This window comes from Emys orbicularis, chromosome 3, assembly GCF_028017835.1.
Source record: "Emys orbicularis isolate rEmyOrb1 chromosome 3, rEmyOrb1.hap1, whole genome shotgun sequence".
Taxonomy (NCBI): Eukaryota; Metazoa; Chordata; order Testudines; family Emydidae; genus Emys; species Emys orbicularis.
In genome coordinates this window covers 149,779,158-149,795,690 of record NC_088685.1, presented here as the reverse complement: position 1 = coordinate 149,795,690, position 16,533 = coordinate 149,779,158, and the positions used below count along the sequence as shown (strand labels likewise).

General features: G+C 41.8%; 1 protein-coding gene across 1 annotated transcript in view; it reads right to left on the bottom strand.

Annotated features, from left to right (window-relative positions):
- Window positions 1–16,533, bottom strand: part of TTC27 (tetratricopeptide repeat domain 27) — a 170,756-nt gene that overhangs the window by 56,111 nt on the left and 98,112 nt on the right. Inside the window, exon 10 of the mRNA XM_065401810.1 lies at window positions 15,875–15,988. Coding sequence (XP_065257882.1) covers window positions 15,875–15,988 — 114 coding nt within the window. The remainder of the gene's footprint in view (window positions 1–15,874; window positions 15,989–16,533) is intronic.

Genomic DNA, 16,533 nt, shown 5'->3' with positions numbered 1-16,533 from the left:
TTATTTAAGTATAAAAAGGTGCCTGAGACTGTAGGTGCCCTTGATATAAGCTATAAGACAGCAGCTATAACAGTATTAGGTATTCAAGTGTAATTTATCAGCAGTACCGGGTTTACAATGGCGCCAGTGGCACCATGGAGCCTGGCCTATGCTCAGAAGGGGCCCCAGCCTGCTCCGCTTGCCGTGCCCCCGAGACCCTGCCAGCCCGGCTGAGGCTCCTCTCTGCCCTCTGGCCCCACCCGCTGGCTCCTATCTGCCCCCTTGCCAGACCCCAGTGCACCTCCAGCTCCGGGCAGTCTTTGCTTCCCACTACCTGTGGGGCCCTGCCTGTCTCCCCAGAGGTGAGTCACCTGGGACTGGTGCAGAAGCCTGGCCAGTCTCGGTCAGTTTGGGGACAGCTGGGACAACGTGGGGGGCTTGGCTGGGCCCCTCCAGGCAAGTGGGTCCTGAGGGAGCGTGGCCGGGGCAGGCCCTGGCCTGGCTGATCGCGCCACTCCCGAGGGACCAGAGTGATTCCCAGCCCCTGGACCAGCCCTGGCTGCACTGCCAGCTCAGCCTGGCAAACAGTCGCTTCCCAGCAGGGCTGGTGAGTGCAGGCGGGAGACAGGGCGTGGGGGAGTGGGTTTCTGGGGGACTTGGGGGTGTGTGTGTGCTGGGCTGTGACGGGATGGGGAAGATGTGTGTGTTGGGGCACTAGGGAGTGGGGGTTCTGTGGGGGGTTCTGGGCAGTTGTGGTGGGGCTGTGGGCAGAGGGGCACTGGGAAGAGGTGGTGTTGTGCAGGGTGCTGTGCATTTGTGGAGGGAGTCTGGAGGGGCACTGGGCATAATGGGTCTGGGGGCAGGGGGGGCTCTGGCCATAGGGATTTGGGGTGTTTGTGTTGGGTGTGGGGGCTGTATGGCATGGCATGGGCCTGCCCCCGAGGGGAAGGGGCATGCTGGCACCACAGGGCCAGGCGGGCCACTGTGCGTCTGGCAACTGCTGGTTTGTAAATAGTGCCCTCTCCCTGGGCTAGGCGGAGCAGGGAGGGCCCTGCCATGCCATGCCCCATTGCCCCTGGCTGGCCCCTCGCTCTGGAGACTGACTTCCCCATGCCATGCTCCATTGCCTGCATGGGGGCCGACAAATATGTTTGGAGCCAGGCAGTCAAAAGCTTAATCCTGCCCTGCTTATCAGATGCTATAATGAGATAAAAATAGACATTTTTATCAAGGAGATGGGCTACACTTACATACAAGACAATTAATCAAATTTAAACCCTCCATTATATACTAAAACATACATAAAATCAAACTTCCAAGAGCATACAAACCTTATCAAATACAACAGAACCTTAGGCCTTGGCTACACTGACGCTGTACAGCGCTGCAACTTGCTGCGCTCAGGGGTGTGAAAACACCCCCCCCCCCCCAGCGCAGCAAGTACAGTGCTGTAAAGCGCCAGTGTAATCAGAGCCTGCAGCGCTGCACGCTCGCTCGCAGCGCTGCAAGCTATTCCCCTTGGAGAGGTGGAGTACATACAGCGGCAGCGCTGTGAAGTCCCGAGTGTAGCCAAGGCCTTACATTGCATAAAGCAAGAACAAGAAAGAATCAAATTTCTAATTCCCACCCAAACAATTTAGCAATTTAAAAAACCCAAACAATAAAAATTATGTTTTTTATGCACCCATTATGCATATGTTGAGTAAATGCTGCTATGTAAGAATATTTGACAAAAGGTAAGATGACAGGAGTTAAGGTGATATCAGCTTATATATTTCAGTGCCTAGTCAGCTTTTTCTGAGAGAGAGAACACTGAATTACCTAAAGTCTGAAGTTTGTAGGGAAAAAACACACCAAAGTAAAGCCCACTGTTCTCCAAGTCAGACTTTCATAACCACACCTCTAACATAGAATACACTGCTCTAATTGGGAAGACAACTCAATTCAAGTTTTTCCTTCAGGACAAGTGTGAATTTATGAGAGAGAAATGTATGTTCTTGCCTCCCATCCATCTCCGTAAGTTAGTTTTGCACAGTAAACCTGTCTCAAGTCAACATATAGAAATTCAACAGAGCTAGCAGGATAAGAAAAAAAAAGTGTGAATTATTTACAACTAGAAAGTAGATTAGGAATTTTTAAGAAAGAATCTCCTTCAGATGGATGTACCAATAAATCCACATATTTAAAATGGAAGTGCATGTAAGGCCAGAGATAGGTTACTTGCTTTCACATAATTAGTCTGACCATCAAATCTCATACTGAACTCAACCACTGAAAGCAGAACCCTAAAAGGGCTCCTCTTGCCACTATGTACGCACAGTTCAGCACAGAGACAAGTTAGAGACATGTCTGGTCCTTTCTCCCTCAATTCTTGTCCACTAGGGCAGAAAATGCAAATACTCCAAAGAAGTGGAGAAGTTGGGTTGTGATCTGTGGAGGCAATACATTTTGAAAACTCTAGTTACTAATTTACTAACCTAGCTCAAGAATTTCAAAAATAGGTGCCTAATGTTAGCAATCTCAGTGATATGATTTTAAAATTACTGAGCAACTTGGAAATATCAGTGACTTCCAGCAGTGCTGAAACAATTTTTATAGGGGGGTGCTGAGAGCCATTGAACCAAACTGTAAACCCTATATATAATGGAAACCACTTCAAGCCAGGGGGTGCAGCAGCACCCTCAGCACTCCTAGTTCCAGCACCTATGGTGACTTCAGTGGATGCTGTTGGGTGCTTTGCACTTTTGAAAATCAAGCCAGTGATTTAGGAGCCTGACTGTGGATTACAAGCCTAGCTTTAAACACTTATTTTTTTAAATCTTGGCCTTTGTTTAAATTCTCTCCCATGAAATTATTTCTATGGAGCCCGGGTCTCAGAGATTAATCAGAATTTACCTCAGGCGCCTGGCTGAGGTGTATTTACAGTATCTTCCATCAAACCACAAAGAAACAGACTAGTAATGTCGCATTCTTATGCATAGTTCTATATAGTACAAGGAGGGATTCAAACCATTTTTAATGCGCTGTGCAAAACAAGATGATTTAGATAAAGAAGTTAATTGACCACGGTCTATAGTTGCAAACTGTATTCTGACATTACTTAGAAGTGTAGGCTACATTTTTCTATACACATTCCAGTAAAGCAGAAGGTAACAGTAAAACTGTCCCGTTCATTAGGTGTGTGTTATTTATTTTACAAGAGCTGTACAGGAATCGGAATTTCTGTTTGGTGGGAAATTCTGTGATTTTTCAGGTTTGGTTTTATTATTTATTTATAATTGAAACAAAACAAACAAAAAATTTCATAATGTTCTGGAAAAGACTAGTTTTGGGTCAAGTGCTCCATTTCATTAAAATCTAAATGTTTTGTTCAGATTTAGAGTTTTTGTTTTATATATTATATATATTATATATTTATATATTATAGTGTATAATATAATTTCAAAATTTATTTTATATTAAGTAATTTTGAAACAAAAATTCAAAAAATTCTGTGACAGGCTGGGTCACAGAAACCCCCTTGGGACTGCCACCTGATGTGCTGAGACTATCTCTAAGCCTGTTTTCCCTGGCAGCTTGGGACTTCAGTACCTTGCCTGGTTGTGTCAGACACGCTAGCCTGCTACAAACAGACCCAGATCTGAACCACGTCCCCCAAAAGCTGCAGCCTTAACTGAAAACAGCTTAAGAAGTGCTCCTGTCTCCAACACTCAGATATCCAGTTCCCAATGGGATCCAACCCCAAATAAATCAGTTTTGCTCTGTATAAAGCTTATACAGGGTAAACTCAAATTGTTCGCCTTCTATAACACTGATAGAGAGATATGCACAGCTGTCCCCCCTCCCCCCCCCCCGTATTAATACTTCCTCTGGGTTAATTAATACGTAAAAAGTGATTTTATTAAATATAAAAAGTAGGATTTAGGTGGTTCCAAGTAATAACAGACAGAACGAAGGTCCAGCAATCACTCACAACCCTGTAGTTACTGTCCTTTGTTCCAGTTTCTTTCAGGCATCGCTTTGGGGTGGAGAGGCCAGCTGAAGACCAAATGGGAAGGGTTTCCAGGGGCTTATATGGTCTCTCTCTTGTGGGTGAAAACCCCTTGTGTTCTCCTGTGCAGAATCACAGTTACAAGATGGAGTTTTGGAGTCATATGGGCAAGTCACATGTCCATGCATGACTCAGTTCTTTATAGGCCGACGCCATTGTCTACATGTTGGTTTCAACGTTCCCAGGAAAGCTCAGATGTAGATTGGCGTCTCCCAGGGTCTATTGTCAGCTAAGTACTCCCAATTACCTGAATAACCCCTTCACACTATGTTGACCAAATCTGCCTGATGTGCTTCCTACAGCAAACACTTTAAATACAGGCAGAGCCAACACTCATAACTTCAGATATAAAAATGATACATGCATACAAATAGGATGAATACATTCAGTAGAACATAACCTTTGCAAAGATATGTTACATGGCATATCTAGCATAAAACATATTCCAGTTATGTCATTTACACTCATAAGCATATTTCTATAAATCATTATGGGGTCCAACGTCTCACATTCCTTTTCAACTATAGCAAAATGCTTCGTTTTATTTATCTTTAAAATGTAATTTCATTGAAATTGACATGGATTCCTGCAGAAAGCTTTAATTTTGAAGCAACGGCATTTTCTGGAAGCAAAAGGATTCATCAGAAAATGCCCAACTAACTCCATCTTCTATGCTGGATGCTTGGAAATAACTGAATGTAAATAAAATGCTGCATTAGAATATGGCTATTTAAAATAAAAAAATAAAAAAGGACTCCCCACCCCCATCCAACAGAAAGTAATGACTGTACTCTGTCTGCAGTTCCAAATTACTACACATGAAAATATCTGAAGATTAAAAACTCCCTAGATATGAAAAAATGCAACAGACCACAGCAGCTCTTATAATTCATAGATTTAAGAGCTCCCAAGTATGTTTTAAGAACAGGGAGCTGTTATGGTTGAGTATGCCAATGATCTGTGGATAATAGATCACTGGGAGAGTATTGAACTATATGTTTCTAAATGATGCTTGAAAATTTAAAATGTGGCTAGCGTATAGGGAGGGAGAATACTACCCTTACTCCATAGCTGAAAATCAACCATACAACTATAAATCAATAAAACTTAAAAAGTCAACAAAACTAAATGAGCAACTCTCTCACACTCTCAACCTGCCCCACCCCATCCCACTCCAAAAAAATCCTCCCCACTTAATCACTGCCTTCGGAAAAAGCCTGTGTAAACAGAAAGGTTTTGCAACATACCCAGATGTTGAAGTCCCTCTTGACAATTTGCCTTGCTGACTAACATCAAACTGGACAGCTAATAGGGAATCTGGGTACAGTGGGCCAGTTTCTATTCCATACTCCTGGGGGAATTCTGTGCCACTACACATGCGCAGAATTTATGTCCCTTGCAGAAAAAGCAAAGGGAAGCCACAAGAGCGGTCATGCGACCCTCCCCAGCACTATGTTTTGGGTGCCCAGGGCTTCCGGCAGAGAGGTAAATCACTGTGGGGCAGAAGGCAGAACTGGGGAAGACCCAGCTGGTGGCTCCTACCCTGTGCCGGGCTCAGCTGCTAGTCCATTTTTTCCTTTAAATTCATTTTAAACTGCAGCTGTGCATTAGTTATTTTAACTGTTTTTGCGTTTAAGTTATTTTTTCATACTCTGATAACTTAAAATTGGCCAAACCAATCCCCAAACTTGCCACCAAAAAATCATTTTTAGTTAGGTCTCAATGCTTCAAAACAGTCTGGAAAGAAACCTTTATAAAAAGTCACAAGAAATTGAAAGTATTTACGATGGATGAATTTATATTTTCAGTCTTATGACCTACTCATGCCTTCGCAGAGTGTTGAAACCCCAACTGATAATTCCACCAGCAACCATACAATGACAAACTTAACAGAAATTTCATATTAATGGGAGTGAGCTTTATCCATATTTAAAGTCACTTATAAATGTTATTTTTATGGGAGTTATTTGTTCCCCAAAACACCAAAAAACCTGACAGTAACTATTCCACATGAAGAGTAGCAACATGCAAGTTTCAAGTTTTAAGGTTCTGCTGTTTTTATGCATGTGTAAAAATATATCTTCCACAGATTTGAGAGGTAAATACTGTTATGCACTCGAACAATTTGTGTAGAAAATGTACAGTTCAGTAGTTTAATGTTTTTCTTAAAACAATGTGAACAAAAAACTAACATTAGTGGCTTAATATAAATACTTGCATATTTTACACACACGTTTCTAATAAATGATTCTAATTAATAATAGAACTTACCTTCAAACAACCAGTATAGTGTCTTTCTGGGCACAATAGGCAGGCAGAAGTGCTGCGGCATATTTCACTGCAACATTTCTGCCTCCTCTGTTGTCAATGCTGATAGAGTATCAGTGATACGAAAGGACTGTTAAGCACTACCAGAGGAAGTATCAGCAGGACTGAGGCCTGGTCTACACTACCCGCCTGAATCGGCGGGTAGAAATCGATCTCTTGGGGATCGACTTATCGCGTCTCGTCAAGACGCGACAATCGATCCCCGAATCGACGCGCTTACTCCACCAGGGGAGGTGGGAGTAAGCGCCGTCGACTGGGAGCCGCGGCAGTCGATTTTGCCGCCGTCCTCACAACAGGGTAAGTCGGATCTGATACGTCGAATTCAGCTACGCTATTCGCGTAGCTGAATTTGCGTATCTTAAATCGACCCCCCCCTGTAGTGTAGATGTAGCCTGAGAGAAAACGGAGGACAAGGACATTTATGAGGTGGGCTGCAAGGAAATAGCTAAAGGTGAACAAAGAGATCAGGTGACCTCCTGGCCCGGGAAAGAGACAAAGCCCAGAGGAGGAGGGGCTGGAGGGGGTTTCAGTTTGGAGTTGGCTGGGGACTAGGAGTGAGGGCAGACGGGGGCGTCGGGCTCGCTGGGCCCTAGAATGGTCCCGGTGGAGGGGTCCCAGTCGCTGGACCGACAAGCCCTGTTTTAGAACGTGTTCCTGTCATCTAATAAACCTCTGTTTTACTGGCTGGCTGAGAGTCATGTCTGACTGCGAAGTGGGGGTGCATGCAGGACCTCTGGCTTCCCCAGGACCCCGCCTGGGCAGACTCGCTGTGGGAAGCGCACGGAGGCGCATATGCTGAATGAAATGCTCCATCTTCCAGGTATTTCAATTTTGACCTACCACATGCTCTGAAACTGGATGGCTGCTTCATGTTACCAATAATATTACTTTTTTTCCCTGAAGAGCCCACGAAGTGGAGAAAACATTTACATCTGCTCTTTTATCTAACTAGTCAATCTGAGTACAAGCTTCTAAACCACAGACATTCAATTAACCTAAGCTTTAACAATAACAGTTCCTTCTTGTGGTGACAAGTGTCAGAAGATGGTGGAAATATATTTGACCAAAAAAAAAAAAAAAAAAGCTCTTTTGGGTCTGCATTTTTACTCTTCTCAATCAATTACAAATTATAACACATCTTTTGTTAATTTGACTTGGGGGGTCTCAGTGGGGGCAGAACAGGAAAAACAAGTTCAGTCTCTCTAGTTCTGCTTTTGATTAAACTGTTTCAGAATAGTCAGATTCTTACTATTTTTCCTCTTTATAACATTTCATTCTTTCCCAAACATGACTGCCCTAACTAACATGAAAACCTGAGTGATATCTAGTTAACTTTTGTTGAGAAACTACTTGGCAGAAAACACTCTTTCAATGGCTGAGCCTGACCCAGCAAACACACAATATATGGTAATGTAATGGCACCCTTCCAGCTTGAAAAATGGTTGTGTAAGCACCAAAACAATTCAATTACTGTGTCATGCTACAGCATCATGAGTGACTGAAGAGTCCAATTCTTGAGTGAAAGTGCTTGCCATAGTTAATACAGGTGTAATGCACAGGGCCATAAGATGAAGCCAGCACACTATTAGCACCTGAGGCCTGCTGTGCTTTCCTCTTTGCTTTCTTCATTTTCCCCCTCTCTCAACCACCTTTCCTCTGCCTCTGGCTCCCTGTTGCAGAGCAGCCCCCCAGCATAGACTGTTAGCTGCATCTTCCCAGCTAGAGGTGTCAATGTTGACGGTTTTGAGGCCTTGTCTACACTAATGTTGTAAGTTGATTTAAGTTACACAAGTTACGTGAGTTACGTTACTTAAGTTGACATAACTTACATTGACTTAGCACGCTGTCTACATTGCGCTACGTCGACAGGAGAAACTCTGTCAACTTAGCTTCCGCCTGTCGTTGAGGTGGAGTACTGAAGTTGACGGGAGAGTGCTCTCCCATTGACTTATCGCGTCTTCACTAGACCCACTAAATCGACGCCACTACAGCAATTGCAGCGGCGCCCATTTAGCACCACACTGAAGACAAGCCCCGAGTTCCTGTTGCAAACGTTCTTGAATGTGAGTTTTTTATCTGTATAATATATGTGTACACACACACACACACACACACACACACACACACACACAGGAAAAATGGATTCAGGATGAGGTGGAGAGTCCTACTGTAGAATCATTTATTGCACACTTCTATTTCTAGGCAACTGAAATGGTTGTACAACTCTGCATCTGGGAAAGCGGGCAAGCATTACATTAAAATGTGTATAATGTCCACAAACATTTCCATTCTTTATGCTTTCCTGTAACATTTAAAAATTTTAAGTACCATTTTAGGCACGGTGAGCCATCTTACTCACAGCCTCTGTAGGAAAATATGACATATCCCTGAGCCTTATCACTAATACAATACTGACATTTACAGCATTCAGGTAGTTCTAATGCTATGCAATTAAAGGATTAGATCAGCAGTTCTTAAACTGTGGGTCAGGACCTCAAAGTGGGTTGCAACCCTGTTTTAATGGGGTCACCAGGGCTGGCGTTAGACTTGCTCGGGGCCAAAGCTGAAGTCTGAGCTTCCTGAGCTTGGGCTTCGGCTTTGCTCCCACCCGGGGTGTTGGGGCTCAGGCTTTGCCCCTCGCCCCCCGCCTGGGGCGGTGGGGCTCAGGCCAGCTCAGGCTTCGGTTCCCTCTTCTAGGGTCGTGTAGTAATTTTTGTTGTCAGAAGGGGGCCATGGTGCAATGAAGATTGAGAACCCCTGGACTAGATGTGATGTTATTGACATGAACTGGGACCGTATAGATCCCTGATGCAACCATATAGTTGCACCAAATCTTGTACAAAGGAGGGCCAGTAATGTGTCTATGGAAAGGTTATGATCTGCTGGTTATAATTATGCTATCTGCATGCGTGTATCAATTTTGTAGTTGAAGTTATGAATCCTGGGTATTGTTAGGATATAGATATTCAGGCCTGTCTGTAAAGGCCTATACTTTAAGAGTTTAGGTGTATTCTTATCACTAAGCTAGTTATAGAGATATAAAAGAAAGAATCAAAATCACGGTCTGTGAAAGGGCCTTCCCGTACTGTGACAGTATGAGGCTCTGTTCTTAGGCTAAGTAAGGCCTTTGGCTAAGCAGCAGAGGCAGCCATAAGCTGAGAAGTGAACGGTCACATCCTCACATTCCAAACTAGTCACATGGAAATAAGGTGCTATTGGGCTGTTAGGAATACAATTCTGTCCTGATATCCCTATCACCTCCAGAGAAAGGAAAGAGCCTAGAACATGTAAAAGGAAATTTAGTTTGATAGTTTTCTGTCTGGTAAGAACTCACTTATCAATAGACACAGCTGAAAAACCCTTATGTCGGTATAGATGTAGTTGTGAAATCCTCACTTCTGTATTGTTTTGTATGTTTATTTGCATGGTCTCTGTCTGGTTCCGTAATTGTTTCTATCTGCTGTATAATTAATTTTGCTGGATGTAAACTAATTAAGGTGATGGAATATAATTGGTTAAATAACCATGTTACAGTATGTTAAGATTGGTTAGTTAAATTTCAGTAAAATGATTGGTTAAGGTATAGCTAAGCAGAACTCAAGTTTTACTATATAGTCTGCAGTCAGTCAGGAAGTAAGGGGGGAATGGGAACAGGGAATGGGGGTGGGGAAATTGGAATCATGTTTTGCTAAGGGGGGAATGGGAACAGGGAATGGGAACAGGGATGGCTCTGTGGTGTCAGAGCTGGGAAGGGGGCCACTGAGGAAGGAAACTGGAATCATGCTTGCTGGAAGTTCACCCCAATAAACATCGAATTGTTTGCGCCTTTGGACTTCGGGTATTGTTGCTCTCTGTTCATGCGAGAAGGACCAAGGAAGTGAGAGGGTGAAGGAATAACCCCCTAACATCTATGTACTTGTATCTCAATGTTTTTGATTCTAAATAGCATTAGTGAAGCTTTTGGTCAGCTTCTTGAGAAAGGAATTTGCAGATTAAGTGCCCAATCAGGAAACACTTAACTGACAATGGACCTTGGGATTTGCCAATCCACATGAGAAGTCTTCCTGGGAAAGTTCAAACTAGCATGTGAGCAATGGCTGCTGCCTGCAAACTGAGTCATGCATGGACATGTGACTTGCCCAGGTGGCTACAAATTCCATCTTGTTGCTGTGATTTTGCACTGGAGAACAAAGAGGTTTCTGCCCAGAAGAGAAAGAATATAAAAGGCCCTGGAAACCCCTCCATTTTGTCTTCAATCCTGCTTCTTACCTCCGGAGGAACCTTGCTACACTGAAGCTCTGAACAAAGGACTGAATGACCCATCCAAGCTGTGGATGTACTCAAGAGACTTGATTTGAGCCTGCAGTTTATTCTATCACTGCTACAAGCCTGAACCAAGAACTTTGCCATTACTGTATGTAATTGATTCCATTTAACCAATTCTAGCTCTCATCTATATTTCTTTCTTTTATGAATAAACCTTTAGATTTTAGATTCTAAAGGATTGGCAACAGCGTGATTTGTGGGTAATATGACTTGTATATTGACCTGGGTCTGGGGTTTGGTCCTTTGGGATCGGGAGAACCTTTTTTCTTTTACTGGGGTATTGTTTTTCATAACCATTCGTCCCCGTAACGAGTGGCACTGGTGGTGACACTGGGAAACTGGTGTGTCTAAGGGAATTGCTTGTATGACTTATGGTTAGCCAGTGGGGTGAGACCAAAGTCCTCTCTGGGCTGGTCTACACTGGGGGGAGGGGGGGGGGAATCGATCCAAGATATGCAACTTCAGCTACGCTGAAGTCGAAGTATCTTGGATCTAATTACCTGGGGTCCAGACGGCGAGGGAGCGACGGCCGCGGCTCCCCCGTCGACTGCGCTACCGCCGCTCGCTCTGGTGGAGTTCTGGAGTCGACGGTGAGCACGTTCGGGGATCGATATATCGCGTCTTAACAAGACGCGATATATCGATCCCGGATAAATCGATTGCTACCTGCCGATACGGCGGGTAGTGAAGACGTACCCCCTGTTTGGCTGGTTTGGTGTGCCTTAATAATAAAGGAAACCCAGCCTTGGGCTGTAACTGCCCTGCTCTATGCAGTTTGTCCTGAATTGATACTCTCAGTTGTGTCCTGCCAGAGGCAGCATCGTTACACTAGATAACTGTAAAAGAAAGTGAAAACAATGAATAGAGCCAGTGACCATCCAGCTCTCCATGAAGCAACACAAACTGCTCAACAGATCAATTTGGGATCCTCTGAAGTAAGTATGTATTTTGATTTCATAACTGTCATTGGATTGGAAAGACAAGGAAAAAATAAAACAATGAAATAAATTGAGTTAGCCCAGCATGTGAGTCCTTATTCACAAGTTACATCCAGCCCCCTTTGCTCTTGGGTTCAGACTCCAGAGCAGCTGCTTCCAACTGACAAGTCTGTTAAATGCGCATTCCAGACATCAGAGGTGCAGCAATCACACACAGTCACCAAAATTTAGCTTCACACACACTCCCCTCCCTTGTAAATTTATCAATTATCGATTTTGTTTTTTGGAATGTTGGAGATTCTGTTTTTGTTGGAGGGCCTGTTGGGAAGAGCATTTACAGCTTGCTCCTCCAGTATCTCATTTACAAATACATTTCTAGCAGTAGTATTTTCCCTTTTAGATTCAGTTTCTATACTTGTATTGTCGTCAAGCCAGTAAAAAGGAAAATCATTTCCCCCTCAGTAATTACATGGTTACTGTACATTCCATTCCTTCTTTAATTTCTGGACCTTTATCTACAAACAAATGACCCTCATTTTTCTTAATTATTTCTCCATTAACAAGGTTTGTCACTGGTTCTAATACCTTACAACACTCCCCACTTCATTCCACCCCAGTAATTCTGAACCAATACCCTTTGGGTCTAGGCATAAAAATCTGGGAGGCTTATATCACACTGTTCTTCTAATTTCATTGCTAAATCTGGTCTAATCAAATCAAATTCTTAACTGACATTTAAGAAATAAATCTGCTCAAGATTTCCATGTAGTTGTCTGTGGTGCTGACCTACATAATAAAAAAAAATGTTTCTAATAAAATGGTCTAAGACTCTACTCTAATTTTTCTCGATTTTCTAAACTTGAGTGCAATTTCTTTCAGCTTTTGTTACTATACTTGAAGCAAATGTGATGGGATTCTTTTTCCACATCCTGGTTTATGTGAAATTACAGCTACTATTCCTGCTGAGAAGCATCATTTCTAATAGTAAGGAAGATTCTGAATTAGAACCACACCTAACACACGGTGTTAGATTTAGACCACGGTGGGAAGATGTTTAAAAAAAAAAAAATCAAGATTTTCTGTATTAAAAACCCAACTGATACTATATTTATACAGTAGTGGAAACAAACTAGCATGTATATCAAGATAGACTGAGGATTAATAATAACGGTTAGAGCCTTGCACAGATACAGAATTTGTATCCGCATTTGCTCCACAAACATGGTCCGCGATCTCCACAGATTTGCAGGGCTCTAATAATGGAGAGTTACATGGTCAATTAACTACAAACATATTCTTACCTATTTCAACTTCTATACATTACAATTTATTCCACCCACATCTATTTTCAGATTCTTGCACTTTAAATTTTTCTAAAATTAAAATCAGATCTGCATCTTATTTCCTGCAATGGATAACGGAGCACAGTAATAACTATCACCTACTGGAAGAAATATTCAGAACAAAGCTGAAACCTTTTCAATATGTACTAAATTAACTTTTAAAAAAATCACACAAGCATTAATACAATGTTTTTTGTTTCATTATTATAGTACTTGAGCTTCCCAGCAATTGTTTTAATAGATCTAAGCTTTTTACGCAGAGGGAGAGAGAGAGAGAGAGAGAGAGAGAAATACCTTTAGGCCTATAAATTAGTCTTTCACTAGTGGTCAGCACAATTGCCTGAGCTGGACCAGGGGGGTTGGCTCTGTGATTCTTGAACTTGCTTTGATCTAAAATCGCCTACACTTGGAAACTTCTGGGCATGCTCAAAAGCCATTTATTTGACAGGCTTTGGGGGGGAAGATGGTTACTTTGGGAGAGGAGTGGATGGTGCAAAAGGGGCTTTTTTGATGCTTTGATATATTGGGTTTCTGAGTTAATTTTCTACTGTATGATTATTTATTGCTGCTAGGTAGTAAATTATGCAATTTTAAGTTAATTTTTTTATTAGGGAACCTATAATTTTACATAGGGATGTTTTACATTTTTCTTGACAACTACATAAATAAAATTCAAAATCTACGATTTATTTTGTCTATTTATTTTAATTTAGCTCCTAAGCAGTTATTTTATGGAACAATTATAAAACAGATCCCCTTTTTAAAAAATAACCGGATCTTATAAAAGTGTATTTGCATACCTATTTATGGTGAATCCCTGAAGCTGAAACACATTGAGGTACTTCTATGCACTCATGATTTGTTCAGTCTACTTTTTAACCTCTGTTTTTACTTGCAGTTGACAACTATTTATTCATTCATAATGGGATTAAAATTTTATGTTAAACTCAACATAAAGGTATATGCCACTATGCCAACTTTATAAGCTTTAGTCAATTTTTCTTGACTGTTCCTTGTTCTAACAAACACCGAGAATCTATTACATTTAATATGATCCTTATTTCAGAAAACTGGGCCATTTAAAAATTCATTAAAGCATCAAGTCCCATACTTCTTTAATTGAATATACAAGTAGGCAATTCATACATTCACCTTTACTCTGATGTGTCTTTCACAGTCCTTACTTTTCTGGCACAGTGCTGTCCTGGTAATATAACTTTCTGATTCTAATATACAGTATTTTAAATTAGTGGTTCTCAAAGCCGGTCCAGCACCCCCCTCGGCCTGCGCCGCTTCCTACAGCCCCCATTGGCCTGGAGCGGTGAACCAGTGGGAGCCGCGGCCAGTGGGAGCCGCGGCCAGTGGGAGCCGCCATCAGCTGAACCTGCAGATGCGGCAGGTAAATAAACCGGCCCGGCCCGCCAGAGGCTTTCCCTGAACAAGCGGCAGATCGGCTTTGAGAACCACTGTTTTAAATGATAGAAAATGCCAGACAGCTATAAGTACAATGTTTGTAACATCTGTATCCATCTCTCCTTTCTTAACTCTGGTAATTTATCCCCCACGTATGTGACCAAATTACAATTCCTCTTTACATTTCTCCTTCCAACTTACTTTCCATTATTAACGGTTCCCAATTTATTTTTGTACAACAGAAAATGGCTGGAGGTCCAAATACTGCTGCTGAAATGGCAGCTACCATTTGTGGGGAGAGAGCTATTTAAAGCTATCACTTTTCTCCTCCAGATCCTCTCCCACCTTTCCTCTCTTCACCCTACCCCATCCATACAGTCTGTTCATTTTCATTCAACCCCTTTAATCACAGTAAAGGGAGTTTATGCTCAGGAGTATCACCATTAAAAAAAGCACACAATGCCAACTAAAATGTATCCTTGGACAATCATTGGCCCCATCTAGACACTAATTTTATCCAGGTCATCATTAAAACATATTCAAGTAAAAGCTCTCTGTTTTAGCTCGATTGCTGTTTCCTGTTTTCAGGGAAACAACTGAAAAATACTGGATGAAAACTCACTCTAACCTTATTTTCATGGATCCAAACTTCATTATGCAGAAATTTGATCAGGACAACCAAAAGTATCCAGAAAAAAACCCAAGGAAGAGTAATCTCTCCTCACTTTCAGCTAGTTACTAGTTAACTACTTTCCTGAGCATTGAAAGTGGTAGTTTATAAAACCAGTGATGATTCCAGTACACCATGTTACAAATTTTGTATTGACAGTCTCTGGTAATATGCCAGGTGTACCATGGCTGAGGCAAATATTGTAGGCACTTCAGCTGATAAGTCTCTACGGCTCTAGCACTTGATGGGCCCTCTTCTAACTGCCTTCAAATGTGACGCTTATCCCAAGGCTTTGGACACCCTTCTTCCTAACTGCCAAGGGATCTTCCCTTGCTAGCAGCCCACTATCCTCCTGATCTAGAAGAAAAAAGCAGCAACATATTTGCCCCCACGCAGATTCACCACACATTTAACTAGTAAAGGTTTCTGGTGAAACAACACTAACATGAACCAAGTTTAAATTTGTAAAGATGGCAGACTATTTTAAAAAATGCTCCACAGAAAGGTTAAATTTCCCTATTAAGTTCTATAGAATTAAAGGTAAGGGAACATACCTCACAATTGAAATGTTTTGTGGATTTTGTTAGCTAATAGGTTTTGCATTCACAAACCACTACAAAATAACCATTTGAATGTCACAGAAAGAAGAAAAGTTAAGGAAACAGGTTCTGGTTTCAACCTTCCAAAGGATTAATGTAAAAAAAAGTGTTTTTATTTACAAAATTAAATACTTTGAAAAATGCTAGCTTTCTTTCAAAGTTGGCTGTCTAAATGCTTGCAAGAGAATGTGTATGAGGATTGGAGGCACTAACAATGGAAGACCTACCTGAGTCTGCCTCATTGCCCGTTCCACTCGACGAGTGCTTCCTTTCTCAAGCTTTGTCCGGAGAAGTAAGGCTGAAGTTTGAATGGCCCAGAATTTAGGTTGTGAAAGTAAACACTAATGAGGGGATGATAAAAAAAAAAAAAAGGTTAAAATTTTTTATTTTAAAAGTGGTAAAAAAAAAAAAAGAGAGATTTGATGGTAATTTTCAACATATCTCACTTGCTCAAGCAGGTCTGCCCAAACTGTAGTCTATTCTGAAATTCAAATTTTCTGTCATGGTATCTTATTGGTAAATTCAAGATATTACATGTATGCATTTGCTGGTCTATTAGATAACCATGGACCAAAAATGACTGGACCAAAGGTTTTATTGCTATGCCATTTCATCTGAATAAAGTTCATCTGATATGGGTGGGTGGGTGTGTACACATAGAATAGAACTTGTGACTAGTGAATCAACAAGGAAGCAAGACAGAGAACAAGTGGTGAAAAAACACATGGAAGGTGATTACAGGAAGGAGGGCTTCTTATTTATTTCCCTAAATAGTGGCTCTGATACAAGCAAAAAAGTAGTTATTTGGTGTTACAGCATAAACAAAGTTGTGCTTAGCAGAATTTATCAGAGTTGTTGGTAATCTAGTGAATTTTACTTGTTTTGT